A 27,783-nucleotide genomic window follows, 5' to 3' on the forward strand; every position below is an offset into this window, starting at 1 on the left:
CCCCACAAAAGAATGTCATATCTCCACCCAGTGTCAGCTAGAACTCAGATCTCAGGTTCTCAGTTTTAAAATATTTTATTTTTATTTATTTATTTTTTATTTGGCTGTCCTGGAACTCACTGATTAGGTCAGGCTGCCCTCTAACTCACAGAGATCTGTCACCTGCCTCTACCTCTCAAGTGCTGGGATTAAAGGCATGTGCCACGATTCCCAGCTTCCTAATTTTTAAAAAAAAAACTTGTAACAAAGTGCTTTGAAGATAAAGAGAACAAAATTAAAAATCTATAAAATGTAACCATGCCCTACTAGCTTTCCCTTTAAGACTCTCATCAAACCCCAGCTAACTCTATCTTCCATTTGGTACTTTAAGTCTTTAAAGGAGGGGCAGTTGTGATGCTTATCTTTCTATTTCTTTCTTTTTCGTTTTGTTTTGAAACAGGGTTTCTCTCTGTTGCCCTGGCTGCCCTCTAACTCACAGAGATCCACCTGCCTCTGCCTTCTGAGTGCTGGGAATAAAGGTTTGGGCAACAATGCCTGGTGTTTCCCTTTCTTAAAGGTTGGTGTGCAAGCAGGGATGTGGAATGTGCGGCCCTGAGGTGATTCTGAGGAAGGGGTACATCCTTAGTGGCTTCCAAGGCTTTTACTTCCTGTCTAGTTATCTCAGAACTTTACTGTGGTTTCAACCCTGCCCCCATTTCACTTAGCAAGGCCATTACTTTTATGGTTTTATGTTCTTGATGGAGTTCTGAGGGGAGTTTCTGTCAAATAAAGTTAGGCTTCCTTATTGACTATATCCAGAGTTTATGTTGAAATTGTCAAATCCTTGAGAGATGAAGTTAATATACTTTACTTTTTATGTCACTGGTACTAAATTTAGGTAGATAAGAGCAGAAACTGGGAAGATTTTTAATTTTTGTTTTACGATTTATTATGTCTAATGTAATTTTCTTGTCATGCAATTTAAATAAATACAATAAATATTTTTAATGCAAATCCAAACTAAAAATTCATCTTCCTTACAGAGATCATTAACATTTATTTCACAGCATTTTTCATCTATATTTTTCCATGGAAATAGGGAAAGAATCTTCTGAAATGCTCATGAGCATGCAGTTACTGCTTACTACCTTGAAGTTTACAGTAGGCTAGTCAAGTACTGACTAGTGAACCCCTGGAAAGGTCTGTGTCAGAAAATAAAACCAATAGCCTTTTTACACAAGCTAAATTCATCAGAAGTAGTCTTCCAGCCATGTGACCTTTGTGCTCTCCAGTCCTTGCTTTAATTCTGAAAGTAACTATGTAACTGTTGTAAGACATTAGGGTGGGAACTTACATTAGTTTCCTTCTAAGCAAGGAAACTAGTGCCTATATTCAGGTGTGGATGTGTTTCCAACCATGCAGCATACCCCATAGGATGGTACTTGCTACTCATTTTGTGATGGTGTGTTTTTGTTTGGCACAGTGATGTTGCATACAGGCCAGGGAATGTCACACAAAGTAGTTTGATTTAACTTCTATGTGCCTATGTTTACTAATCACAAATAGAGGTAGTCTCTATAATACAGATTTAATGTAAGAATTAAATTGAAGCCCTAAGAACAATACCTGGTATGCAGTACTGAGTGACTCTTTTAACAGTACTCACACTGGTGATTACCTCTTTAGGTCTAACTAACTAACTTTTCTTCTTTCCCCCCAATTTAGCATACAAATTAAAAAATCAATAGCAGTCCCTGCTGGCTATTGCCCTTCACAATTTGATAACTCCAAAGATTCTTATTCATTCAGTCACTCCCTTTCTTCATCCACTCTTGTACACCTCTTTAGATCCTTCTCTCTTCATCTCCCTGTTTCTCTTCCTCCCCCCCCCCAATTTTCTTCTGTCCTTCACTATCTTTATTTGACTTCTTGCATTGAAACTGGGCAATAAACAAGCTCGGCAAGGTCTAAATGGCTAACTATTGTTTTGTGGTGAGACAGTTAAAACAATAGATAAGGAGCCCTAAGTATGCAGTTCTGTACTTTTGAGGAAACGTGTCATTACTAACCATTATACAGGGCTATGTTTAACCCATTTATGGAGCATGTTCCAAAGTATAAGAGTCAGTTCTAACTTGAAATCTCTACTTTGTAATTGGAAATTATATACTCTAATAAATACCATAAACAAATGTGAACCAAGGTGTTGGGGGTAATAAAAGGTGTATTTTGTGCTATTTACTGCCTCCTTAAAGCATGCTGTACTTCACAAAAGCACTGGACATTAATAAATACCATAAACAAATGTGAACCAAGGTGTTGGGGGTAATAAAAGGTGTATTTTTTGGTATTTACTGCCTCCTTAAAGCATGCTGTACTTCACAAAAGCACTGGACATTCTTGTCAGCTACTTCTTCAAAATCTAAGTTGCATGTTCCAAGTGGGTATTGTCTATAACTTTGGGTCTATACGTAGTCTCATTTCTGCATTTCATATGAAAAGAAAGTGCGTGACGTAGTAATCCAGTTATAGGATTAAAAATGGAAGAATATATCTAGTATTTTCCTAAGATAAATGCTCACCATTTAAAGTTACAGTAGAAGTGTGCTTATATATAGTTTATGAAATTTGAGATATTATACGTTCAATGGATATCTGAAAATGCAGTGGCCTTTCAACTTGGTGGATCAAATTTATACTTAAGCTCTTGAAGGAGTTCACTCTAAGTACTCTTGAGGCAGTTCTGATAAAGGCATTTAAATCCCAGGATATTTTCTTTTAATAGAAGGGTGCATTGCCCCCTGTTTCTCACTTCAGGGCCTGGATTTGGAGTGTGTCTTCTGACATTCACTCTGTGAACTCATGCACTGGAATAAGTGGCCACTTGTTTTTCTTTTATCTCCTTGTAGACTACTGCTAGTGCAGCCAACCTTGCCTGCAGGGAAGAAAAGCTTTTTTAGAACTTGAGTCCAATTGTTTATTTTCCACAGAAAATGTTTCAAAAGAGATCATAGTTGGTCATGAATCTGAAGATGTATTATAGAAGTGTATATGTGTATGTTTGTGTGCACATGCACATGAACACTAAGTTGACCTATGGATTTAACCATCATTTGAAAACTTTGGTTCTGGATGAAAATACAGTGATAGACATAGCTGCACATCTCAGGGCTATCTATAAACAGCCCATGTATGTTGTAGATTTCTGTAGTATTGATAATGGCTTTTAAATGAGTCATTTTATATAGAATAAGCTTAACACTATTAGAAAATAAAATTGTAATGGTGAGAAGTCAATTTAGGTATTTTTGTAAAATTCTTGGCTATTCCTGTCCTGCTGGCATGTTAATTTGAGGCCAAAATTCAAGATAACATAACAAGAGAAATTCTGTAAATGTTGAAGCCCATTTATATTTTCATTTCAGTACACTGACTGTAAATTATTCTGTCAATTGTATGGCATTTAAGTTCAACCTTCTAATTCCTAATTGGCCAAACTGTTATCAATCCAAATTCTTCAGCGTTGAAGAAAATAGGAATGGAAAAGAGGAATGTCTATAGAAGCTATTAAAATAAGTTTAGAACTTCTCAAATTTATCCTGGAGAAGTTAGACTTTCTCTTGCATAAAACTTTCTCTGAGAGAGAGAGGGAGAGGGAGAGAGAGGGAGAGGGAGAAGAGAGGGAGAGGGAGGGAGAGAGAGAGAGAGAGAGAGTGAGAGCTATTAGCAAGTTTAATGTGGCTGAAGTGCTAGGTGCAAATATATGATACACGTCCCTGTGAAACAGTTTGCTTTTACTGGTTGAAATCCTTTGTTGGCATCAGTAAAGTCCAAGAATTATAGAAGAGGTTAATAGCATCTTCATATTTTCTGGCTTTATACAATCTGTGATCAATATGTTGATAAACACCACTGTTGTCCTAAAGTCTAGGGGAAAAGGAAAAAAAGTAGTATGTTTTCAGCCTGAAAATCTTTGTACTAAAGCATTTAAGTGATTCACAACATTAAAAATACTTCAGTAATTTTCTTTGTTACAAAAATGTTCAAGTGTTATCACTTTAGTTCTGAAGTTTTTCAGACAAAAGGATGTGCAGGTCATTCATTGCTTTTTATTTTGATATGATACAGTGATACAGTTGCTGCTTATTAGCTATTGTTATCTTTCCATATGCAAAGTTATCCAAATTTGTGAAGAGTTCATTTGGACAAGCACAAGTGTAGAAGAAATTTGTGGCCTCTATATGTAAACACTAATTCAGTTGTTTGCCTAATATAATAACGTGTCCAAAATGAAAACTACCTGTTAATACTTTATGATAGAATTTGGAAATCATAGTAATACAAGTGACATTTTTGGTGAAATACTGAATTATTTCAAAACCTTTTGTAAATCTTCTGAAAATTGAATTAGTTTTGGCTACCATATTATCATATTCTCCTCAGGCTTCTTAGTTTTAAAATATTTGTCAACATATTGTTCTAAGATTGGTTTTGTAAGTTTTTTTTTTTTTTTAATTTTGTGAGTCTGTAAAAGGCTGCCTGTCTTTCTCAGGACTGAAGCTGTCTGCTTTTATATGGAAACCTATGAATTCATGTTTCTCAAGAGTTAAAAACCTGGGCTAAACAAAGAAACTTTTAGATTTGACTCATTCCTGAATTATGGATTATTAGGAAATTGAGAAATATCAGCTGGTAATGACATTAACTTAAATCGTTGGTTGAATTTTTTCATCTTTCCTATAAAATTAGGTTTAATAACAGCATATTCAAAATTCAGGTGTAATTTTCAGTTTTAGGCAACTTATGTTCTTGAAGCTTTTTAAAGGAGTGAATCATTTTGTTTTGTCAGATTAATTTTTCAGCTACTTTGGAAAACTAAACGATGTGGTTATTTATAAAAGCTGCTTGAAGTAGATGGCAAGTCATTGTAAGGTGAAGTATCTAGTAGTAGTAATCATAGCCATTTAGAGGTTATTTGTGTGGTGTAAAGATAGTAATCACAACAGCATATATTTAAATTACTCTATTTAATACAAACAACAATCATATGTCTGAGTACATTGCTTCAATAACAAGGGTAATTTTAAACAAAATTACATATACTAACAGCTTTCTCTGTTCCGATTGCTACCACCTAATCTGAGCTCTTATCATGACAATTGGATCTCTTTTTCTTTCTGTCACTCCTTCTCCCAGCCCCAATTCCATCAGTCATTACAAATCTGAATCCTCACTCTATGCTAGACACTGTGTAAAATCCCCAAGGAACAAAGAATGATGAGACCTAATCCTGAGTTTGGGTGTGGTTGTGTATGCTTGAAAATCCAGAATTGAGAATGAGGCAGGGGGATTGACAGTTTGAGGCTAGCTTGAGCTGCACAGGAAGATTCTGAGAACAATGACAACAAAAAACAACACAAAAAGGAGAGGAGAAAGATCTGGGTAGAGATTGATATGTAGGCAGAGAGCTGGAGGAGAGAGTTTTAGTCCTGACCACTTTGTGTTTCCAATATAGCAAGGAAAGCAATAGCAAATAATTGTAATCTGGTAATTACAACAGGGGGAGGTCAGCAACCATGGGTCACTTACTACAGGAGAACAATAACCTTAGCTAAGAGCAGAAAGGATGAATGGGAGATGGCCAAATGATGAAGAAAGAATAGTGAGGGGGAATTAGCACTGTAAGTCTAGCAAAGTGGTCAAGGAAAGAAAGACCAAGACTGACAAGCTCAAGCCTTAACCAGGAGTGTTAAACTGACCCGTACTGTTTATTAAAGACTTCGGAATGAGATAGAAGTTTCAAAGCATTGGATCTTAATCATATGGCTTACATGATAATTAAAAATGCTAATGCAAAATAGAATAATAATTCTCCTCCATAGCATTATTGTGGGGGCTTAAATATGTGGGAGGCAACATCTGTAAGGCTCTTACTATAGTACCTAGCACCTAATCAACACTCATTAGAGGGTTGCTGATACATACATAGAAAAGACCAAACTTGCTAACTATTGCAAGCTTCTCCTGAGCTTATGAGTCTTTCTTCAGTCAGTCATGAATATCATGGGGCCACAACCATTTTTTGAATTTATAAAACCTGTAAACTCTGAAAATGGTCTTTTATAATTTGGATGTCAAATTTGGCCTACTTAAGTCTGTGTGTAGACTTTATTTAGGCTGTTTGGTGGAACACCCTTGTTTCATTACTGAACCTGAATGCAATTTAGTATGCTACTCTGGGTCTTCGTGGATATGTTTTGTTATTTGATGTACAGGTAACCATGTTTCTCAAACTTGAATTATTTGAAATTCCAAATCAGATCGGGCTTCAAAAGTTCCAGAGAAGATTGTGGATCCATGCTATCCAAATTCAGATTTTTAAAAACATTACATACACCCCTTGCTCTTCTGTGAATCAAGAAGTCCTCAGGACCCCTAGAAGTTGGCAAATGTTGTGAAGAATACCCTTTGTGGTTTTCATGAGTGACTCTAATCTGACCACAGCCTACATCGAAAATCTAATGCCCCTCCTCTTAAATCCTTTGTTTCCTAAGGCTACTCCTCCCAACTTCCCTGAAGCACTCCTCTGTCTGGCATCTTTCCTTTTTCCCCTCTTCATGGCTATTCCTATCCAGGGATTAGTGTGTAATTCTTAGCAGTGTTTCTCAACCAAGTTCCACTTCATAAATAGTTAAGCCGTTTCTTCCCTGAATTCTTTTTATACTTATGCACCAAATATTTGAACAGGTATTATATTAGGTTCCAGTCGTTGTTCAAAGTGTTAATGATTAGAGAGCTAATGAGACCCTCAAAATCTATGCTGGGAGGGGACTTGTTTTCTAGTAAGTGCAACATGTAAATAGTAAACAAGGTCTTACAGATAGAGGGCAGTGAATGCTGTCTTGATAATAGAGGACAATGTGGTAGAGGATGAGAAGCTGCAGACCTTAGAGCTTAGTATTTCATTACTGACTTGTTTTTATGTGGTTAGTTATCACTGCTGGTTAGATTGCACTTGCTTTAAGGAAGGAATCATGTCTATTATGTCTATGTACCATAAAGCTCTGCTTGTTTTATAGTGGGTACTTGGAAGCTGGGCGGTGGTGGCACATGCCTTTAATCCCAGCACTCGGGAGGCAGAGCCAGGCGGATCTTTGTGAGTTAGAGGCCAGCCTGGGCTACCAAGTGAGTTCCAGGAAAAGATGCAAAGCTACATAGAGAAACCCTGTCTCGAAAAACGAAAAAACAACAAACAAAAACAAAAACAACAAAAAGTGGGTACTTGGTTAATGTTTGCTCAATTCATTCATCCATTAGTTAACAGAGAAGGTAAAATTTTATTTATTAAACATCGATCTCCCTTTGGTAATTAATTGATCCAAGTGTAACCTAATGCACTAATTACTGCATTGAAATATTGAAATACTTGTAATTACATAAGGCTAGATTTTCTATTCCTGTTTTTTTAAATGTATAGTCCAAGAAGGCAAAACTTTCATGTCCATTTCTTCTTCCTATCTCAGATGGTTTAGTACATAGTAAACAAATGTAATTTCTGTGCTACTATAAAAAGTTTGATTATCCCTTCAATTTTTTTTCTTAATGCAGATATTAAGTGGATTTAACTAATTTGTTATTAGGAACTTTTGTTGAACACCTAAGTGGCCAACATACATTTCCTGAGCATGTCCTGAGTTGGATCATGCTTATTAAATGGAAGAAACTATTGGATTCCCATATCATAGTTGACTGTTGGTGTTCAAGTTTATGGTGGTACAGTTCATTTCATATTGAGCTCATATCTTGTTAGGACAGACTAACAAAACTAATTTAATATAGTACCAGTCTATTGCTTCATGAAGAAAACTGAAGCCCTGGACTTTGATGTTATATTTGAACTCTTGTATATAAATATTTTATTCTTTTACATCGAAAGAACAGCTTGAGAAGAAGATCCCAGAAGGAATGTTTTTTGTTAGAACAATGGCAAAAAAGAATTTTGATTTGTAGTAGCAAAAACTCTGGCGGCTTAAAGTTTGAGGCTTTAACTTGACAATATTTCTGAGATGGTGTGTTTAATGTTATAAAAATATAAACATATTTTTCTACTTAAATGATGAAATGAATGGTTATAGGTGTTAACAAGCAAAGTAAGGAGGATAATTGGAGCTTAATATCAATAAGTTCATCTTTTCATCTGCTAGGGTTTTGGCCTTTGAAAGCAGGGCCATGTCTCTTTAAATTTGCAGTGCTTAGCATGCTGCTAGTTTGTTTAGCATTTATTCATGAATGCTAATTGTGATGGAGGACAATATTGCCTAAGATGGTTTGTTTCTGTTGGAAAATGACCCTTATGTTAGAAAGAGATGAAGGAATGATTTAGGGTAATTTTAAATACAGGTAGAAAATATTTCCATGATGTTGAAAGCTAAAATTTGTTTTTCTATCATCCTAGAAGCAAACTTCTACATTGAGCTTGCTTCTAAAAATCAGATTATAGATAATTTTCTCAGTGAAATAAATAGAACAGAGAGCTACTGAACTAACACAAAATCTCTATGAAAGATTTCAGCTATTGCTTAGAATGTTGATTTTGATTACTAGGTATTCAAATGACCTGGAATTATTTTTGATTGGTCTTGCTAGTTTTGAAAGTTCAAAGTATAAAATCTTAAAAGTTGGAAGGCAGAACTACTTCCTAGTATGACTGCTACCAATGTGAATAAGTAGGTATTGGGCAGACGTGCCTGGTGGATATTGACTCCCTTATTCCCCTTCCTCATAATCTATCTAACTTGGAAAGGTTCTGCTTCATCAGAACTCCCACAGCACTTCCCCTTCCCCCATTTTTTGGTGATTGTTCTTTCAATCTTCTGATCTCTAAACGAGAACCTATATAGTAGATGATCAAATATTTGTTACATTGACTTGAATGTGTCTTTTTGTGTCCTATTGCCCTGGCCCTTTTGGAGAGCAAGATACTTAAGCTGGGTGAATAATTGACCATTCATCTTTGTTGTAATGGTCAATTTATTGATTTTCTTTAAAAGAGAAGAAAGTTGTCAAATACAGTGATTGAGTTTTTGAGTTGACGATGAGACTTTTGAATTACATCCAATTTTGTTGTCCAATTTCTGTGGTGCTAAGACTAATTGCACAAAGTTTATAAAAGCATTGTATTTCCATGTAACATTAGCCATGAGAGAGTTGACTCTTTACATCTTGCTGCTTTTGTTAATTTCTGCCTGATTGAGAAAATTAAAACTTAATTTTCTTGCAATAATGATCTTTTGCATTACAATCAAAACTTCACCATTAGAGTTTATGAATAAGTCCACCATTTCTCTTATTCTTAAGGGGTTGAGATTCTAGAGCAATACTTTTATAATTAGATAATACTATATAATACTGTACTGTTATATTTAATATAGCTCATCATAAATGAAGTTTAATAAACTCTGATTGCTTGACTAATGCATAGTTTGATTGCTTCTTCAGAGTTGAATTTAATGAAAATATATGGTCACTATGCTTATTGATGCAATAAACCCGCACTGTAAGGACCATTATCATTAGATTTGCAAAACAGAAACTTACCAAAATGACTGTAATCAGTGCTTTTAATTCAAGGCTGTGATTCCAATTTTTTGGGGTCACTTTTATCTTTTGGTTTTTTATTTTTTTAACTCCATGTATATATATAGCTCTATAGTTTGTACAAAGGAGTAAGATCCATGTTTTCTTCCATGTGGTTTGAGGGAAAGATATTTACATCTATATAAATTAAATTCAGAAATGATTTGAGAACTTTTTCTAAAAGAACATTTAGAAGTGAAATGATGTTTATCTATTTTTTAATAAAATACTGTTTTTCTGTGGAATGTGTTTTCAAGATCATATGAAGGTGAATGGTTTAATCTTCCCCCAAAGCAGTTCTTTACAGTTCTTTGAACTTCCTGTTTGGTGTCATTTTATTACTGTAATGGATTGCTTTTGTACATTTCATTTTGACTGACATTCATTCATGTTGCACAAAGCATCTATTTTCTATTGTTAATCATTTAATTGTGACTTAATATTATGATTTCAGTAGATATTTAGTATAGAGTGGCCAAAAGTCACAATTTCTGAAACTCAATCTCTTTGTGTCTGCTAAAGATTTTCCTTTTCAGCACACCATGGTCATTTATTTTCTCTCAAACAATTTTAAGGAAAGGTTTTAAATATCGTGATATTTATGAACTATGGTATTTGTGAAATCACAATTGTAAATGTTTTTTTTAATTTTTGTTTATGTGCATGTGTGTGTATGTGTTTACCTGAGTATCTAATGTATGTGCAGGTTCCTGCAGGATCAGACAAGGTGTTGGATCTTCTGGAGCTAGAGTTACAGGTAGTTCTGTGCTACCTGATGTGGGTGCTGGATACTGAACTTGAATAGTCTACAAAAGTAATATGTGCTCTGAACTGCTGAGCCATTTCTCTAGCTCCTGAAAGCAAATGTTTTAGTGAGAGAAATGTATTAGAAAATAGCCATATTACAGTAAATGTTCACATTTATATAGCATGTATGTTCTGTAGTAGAATAAAATTTATAAATCAAGAAATCAAGAGCAGAGTTTTTTCCTTTATGGCTCTCTATCATAAGTAATTGGGATAATTTTTACATGTATATAATTTGCTTTGTGCCTTGGGATGCTCTATCGTTCTTGAAAATAAGTATTAGGAAAAAAATTCTTCAAGAATAAAATAGAGCACAGTCATTCTCCAGTTTTATTTTCAACCAGGGTTCCACATTTGGTTTGCCAATAGTCAAATTTTAAATTTAAGAGGCACTCTAGAAATAGAAATATAATAAACCTTCCAGGTCAAGGGATCTGCAAAGCTACAAACAGGACATCATAGGACATGCACTAGGTAAAAGATTGCAGTTTTTGTTTTATGTAGTACAAGGGTCAAGAGGGAAGAAGTAGCAGGTGGCCTGGGGCCAAGTCATACAGCGCTTGAATGCCTTTGGGGTATTATTCCTTACAGTACCAAGAGGCATTAAATATTTATGAAAGGGAGTGTGAGAGTCAGTCATAATCATTATTGAGCCTTAGTGTGCCAAACATTGTTTTAGGCATCAGAAACACAGCCCAAAACGAGACGGAAAAGAAACCCTATCCTTATATAGCTCCTATTATAGTGAGCAGAACGGATCGTAAATGGTTGGGGCTGTAGCTCAGTGGCAGAGCGATTGATTAACATGTACAAGGCCATGGGTTACATCCCTAGCACTAGAGAAAATAAAGCAAAGCCAGCACACAATGAATAGCAATAGATTGGTATGTTAAATTTTATTGGAAGAAAGAAAGAACAACAAGGGTATGTGGGGATTAGGCCCATATTATTACTAGAAGAGTGTTACCAGAGTAGGCCTTACTGAGAAAAAAACATTGCTAGGGGGATTAAGGAGCAAGTTGTACAGATAACAGAAATGAGTGTTGCAGGCAGAGCGAAGAGTGAATTCCTGTGGGTGATTGCTTTTTTTGGGAGCAGTGAGGTGGTTAGAGTGAATGGAACTAGTTGAATGAAGAGGAAGCAGTAAGAAGTGAGGTCAGGGGTCTTGCAGTCATTGTAATGACTCTGAGTTGCTTTGGAAGGGAAAATAGAGTCATTGCAGGTTTCAGCTGGGGAGTGACATGACTGGTTTTCATAGTGTAACTTTGCCTTTTTCAAAACTCACTGTAAGAGTACAAAGATAAAGTAAGGGAAACAAGATAGGAGATTACTAAGAAAATCTGAGTAAGAGCTGATGGTAGCTTGAGGTAGAGGTTTTGTGTGTGTGTGTGTGTGTGTGTGTGTGTGTGTGTGTGTGTGTGTGTGTTTACTGAACAGTTGGTCTTTAGGCTATTGGAAATGAAGATTGATGTAATGTAGAAGCCTTAAGCATAGACAAATGGAATGCAGTGGTACCATTAGCATAAATGGTATACTTTTATTTGTAAAATGAAATTTTTTTGCTCAGATTATCTTATATTCCACCAGCAAAAAGAACATCAATTCAAAAATAGAGAATTGTGAGAATATTCTTCCTGTAAAACCAAGTGAAAAGATAACATTTCTATTTTTCTTGTGTTTGTCTCCACTGATTAAATTGTCAACATGTGTTCAATTGAGATACAAATTTGAAGCATTTCTGACACACATGTACTTCAACTTAGGGAATGTGACTAAAGCAAATCATTTTTCTTCTAATTTATATTCTTGCTTTGGAGATATAGATGTTTCCAATCATAACTTTATAACCCTGAAGGAATGGAAGAAAAGGAAAGCAGAAGTTGCTTAAAGAGTTATGTAATCTATCTCAAAAATCCAGGTAGACAGGCTCATGTCAGATGTTAGCAGGGTCACTTCAGGTCTGTAATTGTGCTTTACAAGAAATCAAGTCTATCTCTGTACACGGAAGTTTTCTGTAACCCACCACAGAAATTCAAGAGAAAATAGTTGGTGGAGAAAGTTCTAAGGTGAATTAATCTTTTAAAGATTGCTGTAGTTTTTATGTAAGTAGTTCCTATTTTTACCTTTTTTGCTTGTGTATGATGCATTTGTGTGTGCAGAGGAGCACATGCATGTATGTATGTATAAATGCGTATATATGTGTGTGGGCACATGTGTGTGTCTGTGTGGGCGCATAAATGTGTGTATGTATGTGGTGGGCATGTGCCTCTGTGTGTGTGTGTGTGTGTGTGTGTGTGTGTGTGTGTGTGTGTGTGTGTGTATGTACGTGTACATACATTCCAAAGCATGTTCATGCATGAATGGAGGTCAGAGAACAGCTTTGGGTGTTTCAGGTCCTCACCTCTTTATCTTGTTTGAGACAGGGCCTCTTTGTTGCTCCTTCCTGCATGGTTAGTTGGCTCATTTGCTATCATGGATTCTTTTGTCATTTTATTGTCACAGTACTGGTATTATAGGCGCACAGTACTGCACCTGGCTTAAGGTGGGTTTTAATCTCAGGTTTGCCCATTTGTTCAGTAAGCAATTTACCTACTAAGCCATCTTCCAAGCCCCTCTTTTCTTTTTCCAAGGAAATAAAGATTGATTGTGGTTTATGATGATTTAGAACAGGGATTAGAAGTTTCAATTCCTGAGGGAATCGAAGAATTCAAAATACAAAGATCTATTCATGCACTAGTACATTTGCCACAGTGGTTCTAGGGAAGGGTTATCTTGAATAGCACAGAGAGGATAGTAGTAATTGTAGGCAATTTCCTGAGATTTTGACAGAAGCAGTTTTGACTTATTGAAAACTCACAATGGAATTCTCTGCAGTGAAAGCCACTGTATTTTACTTAGTAAAAATACATGCCAACATCCACAACCATGTTAAATATACTTTATTCAGCTTCTTCTGTAAGAAATAAGATTATGAAAAATGTCAGAAGGGCTAAATTCAATTTTTAACTATTGTGGAATGGTTCTTTCCTAAATCTATGTCTTAAATGACATTTCAGTGTACTGTCATGTGCTCCATGAGCAGTCTGAGACAGGGATGGGACTACACATATGGTGATCCTGTAATCATCTAATGACATCCTGGTTTGCTTAAGTATGCTCTGTGATGTTTACCTAACAATGAAGTCTCTTATACATTTCTATAAACATATCATCATCATGAAGTGATTTGTGACTATACTTAAATGGTGAGATCCAGAATTTATACTGACTGTATGCTATTGTAAGACTTTGAAATACCCTTTGAGTCCTGAAATTTATTGAATTGTTAGTTTTGTTAAATTTTAACATTTTACTCACTAAGTAATGGTGGCTATATGTGACATTGCTACTGTTATTTTTTATTTTAATTTAATCATCTTTAAAATAACATTACGAAACCTTTTCAAAGGCTGTAAAGGAAGATAATTTCACTGACTCATTTGTCATGTTTGAACACTGTTACTGAACCAGATGTGAAAGGGGGATCTTAGCATCCATATTTAAAGACAAATAGATAACCCTTCTCCCATCCAAGCCTTCATTTGTAATTCCTACAATTTTCTTCATTTTGTAATGGATGTATTATTTCAATGTTGAACTTTGTAATTTTTTGACAATTTATATTTGATAAACAATGAGAATCATTCAGTTCATTCAGTTATTGTTGTCTTGTTTGATCTAAGAATTTCTCTTATCTGACTGGTATTTTTTGTTTGTTTGTTTCCTTTTGGCTTTAATAGAACATTCAAATAAAAACTTTGGCAGATGATGTGGTAAGGTGGTGTGAGTAGCATGTTATTGCATTGCTTATGCATGTTACATTTTCATTTAAAAAAGTGGACATTAAAGCATGGATATATGCAATATATAAAGTAACTAAATGTTTAGAAAATAGAACAGAATAGGATAATTACCAATAAAGTAATTTCTCCTTTTTCACATATTAACATAAACAGTTGTATCCAGGCATAATGGTGCATATCTGTAATTCTAGCACTCCAGAGGCTAAAGGAGGACTATTGCAAGTTGGAGGTCAGATTGGTGTACATAGGGAGTTCTAGGTTAGCCAGGGCTACCCAGTGCCTCACTCTTCCTCAATAAAAAGAAACAACTTACATAAACATTTGGGTTAGATCCTAGCTAAATTATGTATTTTTATCATCCTAATATATACCGAAACAGTATTTTAAAACATGAACATTTTCTATTTTGATAGCCAAGTAAATTGTGAATACATTAAATAATGGTATTAGAGGAAATTATTTACAAATCAAAAAACATTAAGTTCATTATCTTAGTCAGATTTGTACTGTTGAATTTAAAAGCTTATAGGTTTTCAAGCTCAGACTGCAGTAGTAATTCTTATTAAAATTTATAAGTTAATATTTAAATGCACTCTTTATACTTAAATTTTCTTGAATAGTATTTTAAGCAGTTTCATTTTTTTTTTTTCTGCAAGAAGTTACCTATCTACAAAAGATGTAAAACAATGTTCCTGCTCTAAGGAGATGAAAGTAGACAAACAGCTTGACTTTATCTTCTTATCAAAATACAACTGAAATAAAAAAGCATTTTTTGCATTAAAATGAAGGAGATAGACATATAAAATCTGTATGTTTGTAATGCCGATACTCAGTACCAAGGCCTGGACTGTATAAATATTTTTAATTGATATGAAGCGAATAGAGAAGAGATATGTCAATTTAATGGCCAATTGCATATTTAAATGCTTTCATGTCCACGGTATCTTTAAGTAACATTTGACCCAGTTTATTTGGGATTACTAAAATTATTTTTCTTGAGTTGTGTGAAGATACTACCTATCTAAACCAACTTGGCTGCCCTCAAAGAGTTAAAACAAAATTTAACAATACAGTTCAAATAATTTTAAAGAAATAATTGTAATGTGAAAGCCAAGATTGGAACCAGGGACTCATGTGTTTAAGTGAGTTACCTGCTCTGTGAATTGAGGGCGTTGGTTTAGATGCTATTTCATTTTTCTTCCCAGCTTTAGAATATTGTATTTTCTATAATCTCTCTGTAAGCAACCATATACTCAAATAATTTTTGTAATACTAACTATGCTGCTTAAGACTGCTTTCTTTAAAGTACATGTTATGGTTTAAAAAACATTATTTCCATCAGTAAAATAAAGCACATGTTCTCTTAGAGTGTCAACAAAATTTTACAGAAAAAAACTGTAGTAATGTTTGTAATGTTTTTTGTATTCTTAAGGTTATTTAAAAGGACTGTGGTAACATGGCAGTGCGCATTCACTGTCTTCATAGCTAACATGCCTGCTTGCTTAATGGACCTGGTGATACTGCATGTGCTTTCTAACAGACACCAGAATAAAACTGAGTTGTCTTCAGTTTTATGAGTGTTACTAATGTTTGATGTCAAATATTTGGTAGGTTTCAAATCAAATGGCCTGTTGACATGCAGCCAAAGTCCTTGACTCACTTGATACAAAAAGAGCAAGCTAATTGTTAGAGATTGTATATGGTATAAATGGTTTAAAGGAAATAGCCATATAGTAGTGAGTTCATCAGAATAATATATGGATGAGAAACATATTTGTTTACATTACCAGCAAATGAAAGGAATGCTTTAGCTTTCTTTCACTTTCCATTGGTGCCAAATATTTGGGAAGGAAAAAGTTGAGGAATATAGTAATAACAATAAGTAATAGCATCAACACACAGCAAGTGTGTTTGGCTCTCACAATTAACCTATAGTGTAAAGAGGAAACAGTGACAGAGAAAATAATTTCCCGATGACTGATTCTGATAAACTGATTTTTCTGCTTGGATTTTGAACTCACTGTGTCTGTCTTCAGACTCCATGCTATTCAGTTTAGTCAACTGCTACAATGACAGTTATTCATATATACTTGTTACAGTTTTTGCAGTATGCAGAAGAAAAACATTACCCTATATTTCCCTGTGAGTTTGCAATCAGTATCTCTGTTTTCGTTCTCTCTTTACATAGCATGAAGTTGGCACCAAAGACCCATTCTTCCAGAAACAGCCACAAGATTTTGATCAAAAGTGTCTCTTATTTTGCAAAACAGAAATGACAAGTGAATAAGTTTTACTTTTGAGGCATGTTTTTTTCACCCCCAGACTTCTGAAGCTTAATAACGACTTCAAGTTTGCAAAATAGTCCAATCTCTAACTGGAGCTTGCTGCTTATAATAACTTTTGTCAAGAGACTATAATAATAGATATTATACTAAGTGCCATTTTGATGCTTCCTTTTTTCACGTTTCTGGCTCCTGATCTTTTTCTTAGGGCTTTTTATTTTTTTTCTCTGCAGCGTGACCGAATTACAAGTTTCAGAAAATCTACCGTCAAAAAAGAAAAACCTCTTATTCAACATCCTATTGATTCTCAAGCCACGATGACTGAGTTTCCAGCAGCTCAGCCATTATATGATGAACGATCTCTGAATTTGTCTGAAAAGGAAGTTCTGGACCTCTTTGAGAAAATGATGGTGAGTTCAACCTCTAATTTCTTTGTTATTTTAAGCTATGTCTAGCATAGCACTACATTTTAAATAGGGATGTTTGTGATGGACTGTTTATGTCATATAAAGGACAGCATCAACCCTTGTTGACAAAATAGAAGCATTTCTAAGAATATCTGGATTCATTTGTTTATTTATTTATTTGCTAGAATGCCTATCTGTTCTAGTCAGAGTGCCTAAAGTCAGCGACAGATTTATTGCTCTTCGTCTTCTAGTATTTTGTAGTTTGTAGCACACCAAATCAATTTTTCAATTAACTAATTTGTGTGCTTGCTGGTCCAAAGCAAAGTGCACCCAAGTCTACAAGGCCTGTTGATTATATGAAATGCAGTTGGGAAGACAGAGTGTAAAATAAACAACAAAATGATAATTGGAACTAAGGAATTAATTCTTTTTGTTTTCTCATATTAGCAGCAGTCATACAATTTACATTTTGTTGAGTATTTCTTATGTTTCTTTTTGTGTGGCCTAAATTATTTCTAAAATAATAAATATAGTACTTGGATTATTCAACACTTTATGTCTGGAAAAGGGACAAATGAAATATTGGGCCATCTCACATTGGTTAGCTTGACCAGATCTCTTTTAGAGATATCAAAACATGATTTGTTAATTTAACATTCTCTTCTTACATATCAACATACATTTTATATAAAGAAAGGAGTAACATTTGTCTCATCCCTTCCTTTGTCAAACAAGCCCTATTCCATCTTTAATTATTAATATTTCTCAGTCACTCAATTGCTCCTGTTTCCTATTCCATTGTCCTGACTTAATTGCCAAAAACAATGACAATAACAATAAACCCAGAAACATTCTTTGAGATTATTTTGTTAATAACACTTTGTCTTTTTCAGTCTTTTCTCTTTTACTCAAAACTTTTGTTTATAGCTTTAAGTTGCTGATCAGTTTAGCTAGTACTTCTGCAGCATGGACAGTGTCTTCTGGGTTCAGTACCCTTGCCATATTCAGGTTCCTTAAAGTTCAGCAGTATGGAGTTATGTTCTACTCCATCCATTTTTCTCATTTAACTCTTAATTGCTGGTTCAGCTTCTGTAACAACTGTTGGATCTACGCCCTTACTCATCTACTGGCTGCTTTTCGTTCTTGCTTAGACAGCCCTTCTTGTAGTTATTTCTTGTAGCTCCTAAGATTGCTTCCTAACTGTTGTTGGGAGAAGAATAGAGAGAAGATTGCCAAAGGATTATAAGTGTTTGCTTAGAGATGGGGGATAAGTCACAGAGATCTATTGTATAAAGTAATGACTATAATTAATAATACATTGTTTTGAAAATGTTAAGGTTTAATAAAAAGTGTTATTAGTACACAATTATTTGAAATAGTGTATATTACTGGGCTACACTTAGTCACTGAACAATGTGTGTTTTACATGGTAAATACGGTTTTTATCAATTGAAAAATTTATAAGTGGCAAAAAATGTAAGCAAATATATTCAGTGAGTACATATCTTCATAGTGAATATATATTATAAACATTTGTAATATGTTTTTCCTTTATCATGTAAACCTTGATCATTGTTCAGTTGCCAACATAATCATTGAGAACAGAAAAACAGAAACACTGATATATGTGTGAATACCATTTATAAATAAACACACTATTTAAAATAATAAAATGTATCAGGAATTGCCTTTGTGAGAAACATGGTTTGATTAAAAGTTAACAACTAAGATAAATGGGAAACTTTTAAAGGAGTCTATCTATTCTTTGAGAGAAGTTTTCTTTTACTGTGTATGCATGTTATTTTTAGTTTGACCAATATTGCCTAACAATGAATTTGTTATTTTCAGAATCAGCATAGTTTTTATTTACTATATATGGCCCAGGCATGAAATGACAAAACATCATTTTTTGTATTATTTTGGTGTACTTTGCATCTTTAGCATAATTTAATGATGACATACTTATATGTAATAATTGCTTATTTATCGGTTTTGTATTCCACCTGTTAGAATTCTCACAGGTCATCCTAAAGCTTTTAATCTTGTGCTTTTCCTTTTCCCCTTCGTTAATTTACACAGAAGAATTGCCTCTGGACACCAGGTGCTCTACTTTAACCAAAGCATATTGTGTTCCCTTGACTGCTATTAAGGGATCTTTTTTCTCACTCAGCATCAGGTTTTTAGAAGTTGGTTAGCTTGGCCGAGGACCTTTGAGTGTTCTTAGCATAAGTAATTTTAATTAGCAGTTAAGTTCCCATAAAATACATTATTGGTAAACTAGGCCTTCACATCTATAAAAAGCCATGGAGTAGTTGTCAGAAATGATTAGAGTCTAACTAATTGTTCGTACAGCCCAGTTTCTACCAGTTACATTTAAATTTCCTACATCCTTACCCCACATTTTAGACTATGCTCTATATTTTATTATACTGTGAAGAATTGTATGGGAAACATGTAAAGGAGTAGCACTCAGTAATAGATGTCAAAACTAATCTGGATCTGGATCAGTTTAATTTTTTTTTCAGTGATTAGTGTGAAAGGTTCATAAGGGAAAGAGAGACAGACATTGAAGGAGGAGATATTAAAGAACAATTTGATGTTCTTTACATCTAGGTTTACAATTTGATGTAGTGGGACAAGTTCAGTACCCACTGCTTTTTTTCTAGGTATGCATATGGAAATGCCTTGAAATACTACCTTTTTTAAAAAATGGCGTTTTTCATATTTTTTGAGTACATTTTAGCAATTATTAGTTGTTCTGTGCTATGTACTAGATAGTATGCTATGGGATGCAGGTTTAGAAATAAATACAGCACCTCCCCTTTCCCTCAGAGAGCAGAGTTTAGGGAGTGAGACAGGTAAGCATGGCTTCCCTAGTTCTAGGTTAGCTGTGTATCAGCAGCTTTAGTGGGGATATAGTCCTTTGAGCCTCTCATGAGGGCTCAGGAAAGAAGCAGGTGAAGTTGGAAAGAAAATATGAAAAGCCAGTGTCCACTTCTGAATTATCAGTCTAGTTTTCTGGCATTAGTGCATTCTTAGAGTTTGAGGAATTCATCAGAATTCAAGGGTTCCAATATCCTAGGCACTATTTTAAGTTCTGGAAAGAGAGAGAGAACAGTGAATACCTCAAAGAAAATCCTGATGATCAAGGAGTTTATGTTGTGATAGGGTGACGTATCAAAACATAAGATGGCATTGTGAAAAGAAGGAATAGTAAAAAAGCAAGTTTCAAGTCCCAGTAAACTTGCTTTGACAGCTCTTGCCAGAATGTTGGATGCTCTTTTGTTTCAGAGGACATAAACATATCAAAGATACTGTTCCCCACAGGAGGACTTCACTTTATATGGTCTGTAAGCTAACAATGTTGCTTTGTGTTTTATATTTTATTTTATTATGGTTTTGTGTGCATGGGCATGCATGCATGCCTGCGTGTGTGTGTGTGTGTGTGTGTGTGTGTGTGTGTGTGTGTGTGTGTGTCTGATGTGTGAATTCAGATAGGAATACACACATGCTGCAGTGTGTATGTGGAGGTAAAATGACAGCTTGCAAGAGTTGATTTTTTTTCCTTCCACCTACTATGCGTTCCCCAGGGCCCAACTCAGGTCACCAGACTTGTATGGCAAATGCCTTTCCCTACAAGGCCACTTCACTTGCTTCATGGGTTATGTTTTAAAGGGTTAAAGAGAAAATTGTTCAAAGACACATGGAAATTACATGAATTTCATTCTCTACAAAGGATATTTTGTTGAATGCAGCTGTGTCTTTTTTAAAATTCTTATTTTGTGTCTCCTCTGTACTGTAGCAAAATATAATTCTAATTTAGGCTATCCTGGCCTATACAGAGAATTCAAGGCTAATCTGGGATACACAGGCCCTGTCTCAAAAACTTAAACCAAGCCAAACCAAACTGAAACAAAATAACAAACCCAGAAAAGAATAAAAAGAAAGACTATTTAGTGAGCAAAGCCTAAAACACTTACTACCTTGCACTGACATATTACAAAAAAGCTTTGTAACCTTAGGACCGATGCAGTGGTTTAAACTTCTTGGTTTTTCTTCCTCACTTTGGAAATTGTGTATATAAAAATATATTTATGTGTATGAATTCATTTGTGAGTATATATGTATATCTGTTTCTGCAAGTAACCTCAATATGTCTGATTTTAAACTATGAGTATATATACATATGCTAATGCTGTGTTCCTTATAAGATGAAGGCATAGTCAAGATTGAGAAAACCTTAAATGAATAAGATTTCCCAATGAATTTCTTTCTTCAGAGAAAAGCCTTTGTTTTCGTGATTGTTTTTATTGGGTGCTGACAGTGAGCCCATATTTTTTATGTCTTGCTTTCTAACAGGCAACAATTAGGCTATATTTCTCTGAAGTTCATTTTATCTTGTTATTTGGCTATATCAAGTCATAGTCAAAGCCAAGAGTTGACAAAGAAGCCCAAGTTCAGGGCTGAAGAGATGGTTCAGTGGTTAAGAGCACAGGGTGTTCTTCCTGAGGTTTTTGTTTTAAGTCCTAGCACATACTTGACAGTTTACAACCATCTGTAACTCCCATCTTAGGGGACCTCACATCCTCATCTGATGTCTGAAGGTACCAGGCAAACGTGGTACACGGACATATACACATCAAAACACTCACATGCATAAAATACATAAAACAAAAGCAAGTTCAAATGGAACAAGTAAGTAGTTAGCAAAAACTTAATCAGAGCATTGATTTTTATCAATCCAGTCCATTAGTCAAGCTTCACCAGGACAAGTAAATTCCAGTCCCCTTTGGTGACAACCAGCTGTACAATGAGTATGGCATGGTATATTAATGGGTCCAAGTGCGTTTTAATAAAAGAGTCTTTAATACTGTTAGAGATATAGATTCTTTAATTTTCTCTCCTATGTAATTCGTATATAGAGCCCCATCCTCATGGCTATCTACTCCAGACAGTATCTAGCTCTGAGAAGAAAGAATTAACAGTGATTCCATCAGAAGACTGATATGGAAGTTGGGTCAGCCACTATGTGTTATTCCACATGAAGTTCTTTGAAAGCAGCTATATTCTAACTAGACTCTATCATGAATTCTAATTGATTTTTAATAATAAAAACCCAGAGTCAGATATCGGGATAAATGCTGAAAGATCAGAGAAGTAAAGGAGCCAGCTTCTAGAGAGACTTCTTAAACTCTATGGAGCCCTCAAACCGAAGGGGGACTGAGCTCATGTCTTCTCCTACCTTATATTACTGTCTCCACCTTCCTAGTGCTGGGATTAAAAATGTGAGCCTCTGCTGTCTGACTATTTCTCTATTAGACTGGATTAATCTCATGTAGCCCAGGGTACCCGCCCGGCTAAAATGTATTTTCAAGTATTCATACAACTATAGATTGTATGATTAGCATTTTTGCCCTCTTCATACTCTCCTATCTTCTCTTTTATTAATCTTCTCAACTTAAATTAGTCCTTTTGTTCCCCAAGACAACTTCACATCTATTTTCATCTAATACACATACACAATTTTACATATTTATATAAACACTTACAACCACAAGTGAAGGGAAACATACATTGGTCATTCTGATACTAGCTTACATTGTTTAGTATGGTTAGTGAGAAAATATTTTCATGTCTGCTTCCTGCCTCATTTCAAAATTATGTAAATATTTTACTGTATTTGTTTTTTTTAAATGATTTTTTTTTTGTTTTTGTTTTTCAAGATAGGGTTTCTCTGTAGCTTTGGAGTCTGTCCTGGACTAGCTCCATAGACCAGGCTGGCCTCGAACTCACAGAGATTCGCCTGCTTCTGCCTCCCGAGTGCTGGGATTAAAACTGTGCGCCACTACCAACCAGCTTTTTATGTATTTTTGAGATAGTTTCACTCTATAGCTGAGACTAGCTTCTAGATTGCAAGATTTATAGGTGTGAGATATCACCCTGGCTGGCTTGATTTTTTTTTTATTTTATTGTCTTTTTATTTTTTAAATAAAAGATGACTGCTTTTATTGTGTAGCACCCTATGCACTTTGGATTAAAATACTTCCTGCAATGGCTGTTGGAGTTTTCCACATGTAAGTGTGTTCAGGAATTCTTCCTACTTGTGTTTTTTTCTGAAAGCATCATATTAACTACAGCTTTTATTTTGGCAATATGGTTTGCCTGTGAAATTGTTCTCTTAGTGACCCCAAGAAAAGTGGTGTATATGTGTGTGTGTATTGAAACAACTATAAGCTATTTTACAAAACAGCTGTATAGTGAACCATCCACACTTGAGTTACTTTCCTAATACCTACATTAGTATGTTTTTTTGTTTGTTTTGACAGTGATTTCTGTGTGTCTTCTGAAAGTATTTGAATGACTGCCATTTTTCAACCCTAGTGGATCCTTTATGTAATCTGTCTACTTTAGAAACATTGGTTGAAGATTGTCCTCACAATTAACAATTCAGCAGTGGACATACGAGTTTTGTTTTCTTATGTAATACATGATCTCGGGTGGAGGCCTCTAACAGGACCTTGAGAAAAGAATTTGATGACGAAGTTGTGTATCAAACTTAGTAATATTCCCTTAAGATTATGCTCTTGCCTCTGCCCTTAGCCTCATTCTACATTCAGAAGTACTACTGTCTTTCCACTTTACCCATTTGACTTTGTTTTTCTACCTACAGTCCAAATAGTTTAATAGAGTTACACAAATCTTCTGAAAACTTAAGGCAGTTGATAAGTGCCAGGTTAACTGGCCACTGGTTAAATTACATAAAAACTCTGATATTTTTATTTGATTTTAAGAAGCAAATATTTTATTCTTTTTTGTTCAAAGAAGCTAGAATTATGGAATAAAAAAATAAAGTTCTGGGTATAGGCATACCTGAGAGATTGAAGTAGAAGGATTAGGAGTTCTAGGCTAACCTGAGCTACACAGCAAAATCCTGTATTGATAAAACAGAATACAACCAAGCTCAAACTTACCTAGCACGCAAACAACCTTGAAAATTATTTGTTTAAATCACATTATGAAATTTCACTAATTTTAAAACACAAAGCATTAAAAATAATTATACTCACTGTTGATACTAGTGTATTTTAGGTACTAGAGTGCCATTTAATTAATTTTCCATGAAGACCCATATCTCTCTAGCCTAAGATTTGGAGGTAGAGGAAAGAGAGAAAAGCAGAGAGGAATGAGAAAGAATGAATGAAAGATTAAATGAAGTAATATTTAGCTGGTATAACTTTTAACCTTCTCATCTGACTCTACTTTTATATGGTTCCTTCTGCATCACTTTAGTGTTACATATTTGGTGTTACAGGTGTAGGCCAGTGTTATAACATGTGCTGCATATGTATGAAGCCTTGGGTTCAAGCCCATCACCAAAGTAAATAAATAAACAAATAAATAAATGAAATAAGAGCAAAACAATAAAAATTCAAACAATATTTGATGAAGTAAAGGAATGTGTCTAGAGAGAGATAACTATGAGATGTGAAAACAAAAAAGAGATGATATTTACAAATATGGTATAATTGAAAGCTATCCTAAGTGATAGTTATGTAGACTTCAACATCATTTTTAACACTATATTCCTCATATATTGTGGGTACATTAAACAAACATGAAATATGCTTAAAACTTGCTTTGTGTTTTGACTATCAAAGAACTTTGTGTTCAGAAGTAGTTTCATATTCAGTTATGTTGTTTAGAGTTAATACTGAGTTACGAGTATTGCTCTATTTAGTTTTATTATTGCATGATAAAGCTGGAGTTAATGATTTGGAGGTATCAGCTGCATAATTAGTAGTATTTTTTTATTTATATAAGAATCAAATGAGTCAGTATAGACTCTTCTGGCTAACGAATGCTGATGATTCTGAGGCAACTTACAATATTTAAAGAAAAGTTCTCAAATATCACACAGGCTAAAAAAAAATATTCAGTAAGTGCTTACTTCCAGGATCTTGGCTTTGATTGCAGAGATAAGTAAGTTCCTGCCTTCAATTACCTTACAGTTTCATGGTGAGAGTTCTATGACAAAGTGTTAATTATAAATAAAATTAGTATGGAAGAACAGGATGAAGGTTCTCATTTTGAAATGGGGCATTGTAAGAACTGGCCAGATGTGGATTAAGTGGGAGGCAGCAGCTCACAGAGGGAGAAGTGGCAGAGGGAGCAGCATCATATGAAAAATGGTGGGAAGTACGAAATAATATAGTATGTGTAACAGTCACTGCCAACCTAGTATAAAGGTTTAAGCAAAAAAAAGGTCGCAAAATGAAGGTGGGTAATTGATAGCATTAGTAGGAGATACTATTCTTTGGGTACTGGTTAATGTACACCATGTTTGATACGTATGATCATACTCAATCTTGACAACATTCTCTGAGTTGTATAATTTTATATTCCTCTTATCGTCTTGCCTTTTTTCTGACAATGCCATTCTTTTTGATTGCCTGACCACTGTAGTATGTGCATTAAAAGTCAAATGGAGGTATCAGTGTAGAAATATCACTGGAAGGAGAGATGGCACTACTACCCTTTCAAGCTATGTTGGGAAGTTTACAAATCCAGAATATTCTGACAGTTGTACAGTTGATTACACTTGGAAGGTGTAGATTCATTGTAACTATTTTATATCAGAAAGAAATATCATCAGAATGTTTTGAGGCAGTATAGAAATAGTCCAACACGTGTGGAGAGAACATAGGAATTTTGATGAAAACAAGTACAATATGAGGCTATGGAATGATGTGCTTAGCCAATGACACCATAAAATCCAAGGTCGGATGAATAGATGTATGTTATTTCAAGATGAAGGAGAAGCCTCAGGATATTTTAGAGTGGTAGAGATAGAGTCTAAGTGATGTCACCTGAACATAAATTGAAGGTGATATGTATATTTTAGCCTGAAAAAAAGCAGACTTCAAGAAACATTTGCATGGTTCTTAAATTAATTTTCTTTGATCCAGCTATCATTTCTTTAGTTTGACAGTTAACAGTATTCACTTGAAATGCTTCAGTATCTCACATTTTTTGATAATAAGAATACTTGTTCTAGATTTTTAAACGTAGATTAAGTATTAAGAAATATTAGTTTGTTCTTCAATCAAGAAAGCTGCAGAAAATAGACTCCAGATGGCAATATGGGAATTGCTTGTAGAGCCACATAGTGAAATATAGTCTGATTAAGGAGCTGTTGCCACTCCAGAACCAATTGGTCTGTCTAAGTAAAAAATGTGTGGCTGCTGCCATCAGCTCCCTATCTACATCATCTCTGTTGCCACCCACACCAGCAAGATGGATGGCCTGTTCATGACCTATTTCTTCACATAGTTTATTTCTGAGTCTATACCTTTTATAAATGCATTTCTTTGGTGAAGACTAAGCCACATGTCTGTACTGAAATTATATATAAGGGAAGTAGACAAATGCAGTTTATATGGAGTCATTTTTAAAAGTGAAATTGACAATGTGAGAATGCATTAAAATGTAGAAGGCATGTCTAAATGTTATTGGGAAGCCACAAATGACAGATGACTACTGGGAATTTTTTAATTGGTCTTATGGCTGTTAGTCAGATTTTTTTCTCATCCTTTATAACTCAAATCCAGGCTAAATCTTTGCTGATCTGTAGATGTAACCTTCTTGTTAAATAAGAAACACAGAGCCAATTGCAGAGTTACCCTTACCCTTCACTGCTTCTGCTGTCTTTCCTCTCCGCAAGAGACCTACTTCTGTGTGTGTTTTCTTTTTATAGACTTTCTGTTCTGCTTTCTCATTGTTGTAAACCCAGCCACATGACCTCCTCGTCACTGCTTGTCTGTACAGATCTCCAGGTCTTCTATGGTTGGTATTGAGATTAAAGGCGTGTGTCGCCATGCTGGCTGTATCCTTGAACACACAGAGATCCGCCTAGCTCTGCCTCCCAAGTGCTGGGATTAAAGGCGTGCACCACCACTGCCCAGCTTCTGGTATGGTTTGCTCTGACCCCAAGGCAACTTTATTAATATACAAATAAAATCACATTTCAGTACAAATAAAATATCACCACACTGATCTTACCATCCGTTATATGTTTTCAAAGGATCTTATACATGCCTCGCTAATAATTACTTGTACCTATTAGATCATGAATTAGTTATGTTTGTTTAGTCAACAAATATACATAACATTTACTAAGGATCAGGAATTGCTTCATAAATAGTAGTATTTTAATTTGAGTGAAAAGCAGTTTCTCAGTTTTTCAGTGTTAATAGCCAAGCACAGTTCCTTGTGTATAGTATATGCCCAGAAAATAAGTGATTCCTATTTTAAAAGTAAAGAAGACGTAAAAAAGTCACTGCCTTTCAACTTTAATATAGTTTTTAAAATTTTTCTGTATGTATTTCATATCCAGATTTATAAGAAAAACATTAACAAAAATTAAAATGCACACAAATGGGGAGGTAATGAGTCAGTTGTCTGCTAGCTACAATAGTCATTGGAGGGGTATATTTTATAAGAATAAATGGTTTGTAGGAACAGTGTAGGGATAAGAAGTGGCAGAAGGGGAATAACATGATCAAAGTGTATTATATACATGTCTGAGGTTTCATAATCAAGCACTTGTATGTAGTTAGAGTTTTCCTGCCTGGCCCAGTCAGGACAAATCTCTCTTACCCGCCAGTCCCACAGTCGCTCAGACCCAACCAAGAAAGCACATAGAAACTTACATTGTTTATAAACTGTATGGCTGTGGCAGGCTTCTTGTTATCTACTTGTTCTATCTTAAATTAACCCATTTCTGTTAATCTATTCTTTGCCACGTGGCTTGTGGCTTACCAATGTCTTTAC

General features: G+C 34.8%; 1 protein-coding gene across 4 annotated transcripts in view; it reads left to right on the plus strand.

The window, feature by feature from the left end:
* The window catches only part of Diaph2 (diaphanous related formin 2), a 747,093-nt gene that overhangs the window by 37,933 nt on the left and 681,377 nt on the right, over positions 1–27,783 (plus strand). For 3 of the 4 annotated variants that reach the window (XM_036175402.1, XM_036175403.1, XM_036175404.1), the window contains exons 2-3: positions 14,202–14,234; positions 16,780–16,956. In XM_036175402.1, the coding sequence (XP_036031295.1) occupies positions 14,202–14,234; positions 16,780–16,956 (210 nt within the window). Of the gene's footprint in view, positions 1–14,201; positions 14,245–16,779; positions 16,957–27,783 lie in introns of those variants that run through there. The other variant, XM_036175405.1, reaches the window with a different exon arrangement.

The sequence above is a fragment of the Onychomys torridus genome, chromosome X, assembly GCF_903995425.1.
Source record: "Onychomys torridus chromosome X, mOncTor1.1, whole genome shotgun sequence".
Taxonomy (NCBI): Eukaryota; Metazoa; Chordata; class Mammalia; order Rodentia; family Cricetidae; genus Onychomys; species Onychomys torridus.